At 32.5% G+C, this 1,360-nt stretch overlaps 1 protein-coding gene across 2 annotated transcripts in view; it reads left to right on the top strand.

Moving 5' to 3' along the window:
• The window catches only part of LOC107635055, a 4,599-nt gene continuing 3,802 nt past the window's right edge, over nt 564-1,360 (top strand). Inside the window, exon 1 of one of the 2 annotated variants that reach the window (XM_021121857.1) lies at nt 564-1,204. In XM_021121857.1, the coding sequence (XP_020977516.1) occupies nt 690-1,204 (515 nt within the window). In that variant the 5' untranslated portion in view covers nt 564-689. The remainder of the gene's footprint in view (nt 1,205-1,360) is intronic. The other variant, XM_016338415.2, reaches the window with a different exon arrangement.

Raw genomic sequence — 1,360 nt, 5'->3', positions numbered from 1 at the left:
TTTTCAACATTTAGAATAGTGGTAAACAATATAAATTTTCTAGAAGTTGGACTCCATCTTTAAGACTTTAACTACTTTTGAGTTTTGAGTGAGAATTAGTCCATAACTCAACCCAGTCCGTTTATTCACAAATATGAAAACATAACAGAAAAAGAAAGTGTACTCCAAACTCCAAAGCACATTATTTTCATGTTGAGACTCCAAAAGTAAGGCATGGATACACGATTTTATTTTACTTTTGATGGTAAATTTTGACGACACACAACATATCCCTTAATAATATAATAAATGTTAGTAATAAGTTAATTTTGGCCTCATAACTATATAGACAAAAAAAAAAAGCTAATTTTAAACATAAATAATGTTGAATAATTGAACTCGGTCTCTCCCATATATGTCAGCCAGTCATATGTCGAATAATTAGTCTAATTTCACTAACTCGGTCATGCTCTATTTCCATTTTTTTATTTATTCAAAATAAATACTTAAGAACCAACATTTTCGGTATATAAAAAAATTATTAATAATAAATTAAATTGTGAATTGTGATTTGTGAACCCCCTTTATTTATTAAATCTTCCTCTCAGATTGTTCATACCCTTCTCTCTCTCTCTCACTCTGTTATTGCCACCTCTGATTTCCCCTTCTTCTTCTTCTTAATTCTTTCACTCAAATCCAACACCACCACCATGAAAATAAGTCCAAAAGATTCAACATCAGAAATATTCCTTCAAACATCATCATGGAGCATCACAAAGCTAATGGGTTTCTTCTTCCTCATAATCTCCATCTCCTCCCTCACAATCCTAACCCATTCATCATACAATCATCAATGTTCTCATCACCCCACATCAATGACGATTCAAATATCCGACCCACCATCATCAGCACCACCACCATTACTACTATCTCATCAACAAACCACCACCCCAACAAAACAAGACCACCATCAACCCATTGTTCTTGATGATCACAAAAGTAGAACCAACTTATCCCACATAGTGTTTGGCATAGGAGCAACATCAAAATTCTGGAACCATAGGAAACAATACATTAAACTATGGTGGAGGCCTAATGTGACTAGGGGTAATGTGTGGCTTGACCAAAAGGTTCAAATTGAACATGGTGAAGACTCATTGCTTCCAACATTGAGGGTTTCTAGTGATACTTCCAAGTTCAAGTACAACCACCCCAATGGACACAGGTCATCTCACAAAATTTAATTTCTCCATTCAATCAACTTCAACTATATATCATATGTCTTATTCTATCTCCGATAAAGTAATTTTTTTTCTTTAATATTTGTGAATTTTTAAAAATATTTTTAATATTTAATATTTGATTTTATTTCTAACATTTT

Source organism: Arachis ipaensis, chromosome B04, assembly GCF_000816755.2.
Source record: "Arachis ipaensis cultivar K30076 chromosome B04, Araip1.1, whole genome shotgun sequence".
NCBI classification, from domain to species: Eukaryota; Viridiplantae; Streptophyta; class Magnoliopsida; order Fabales; family Fabaceae; genus Arachis; species Arachis ipaensis.
Note: the sequence above shows the minus strand (reverse complement) of the source record. Positions and strands in the feature narration are given on the sequence as shown.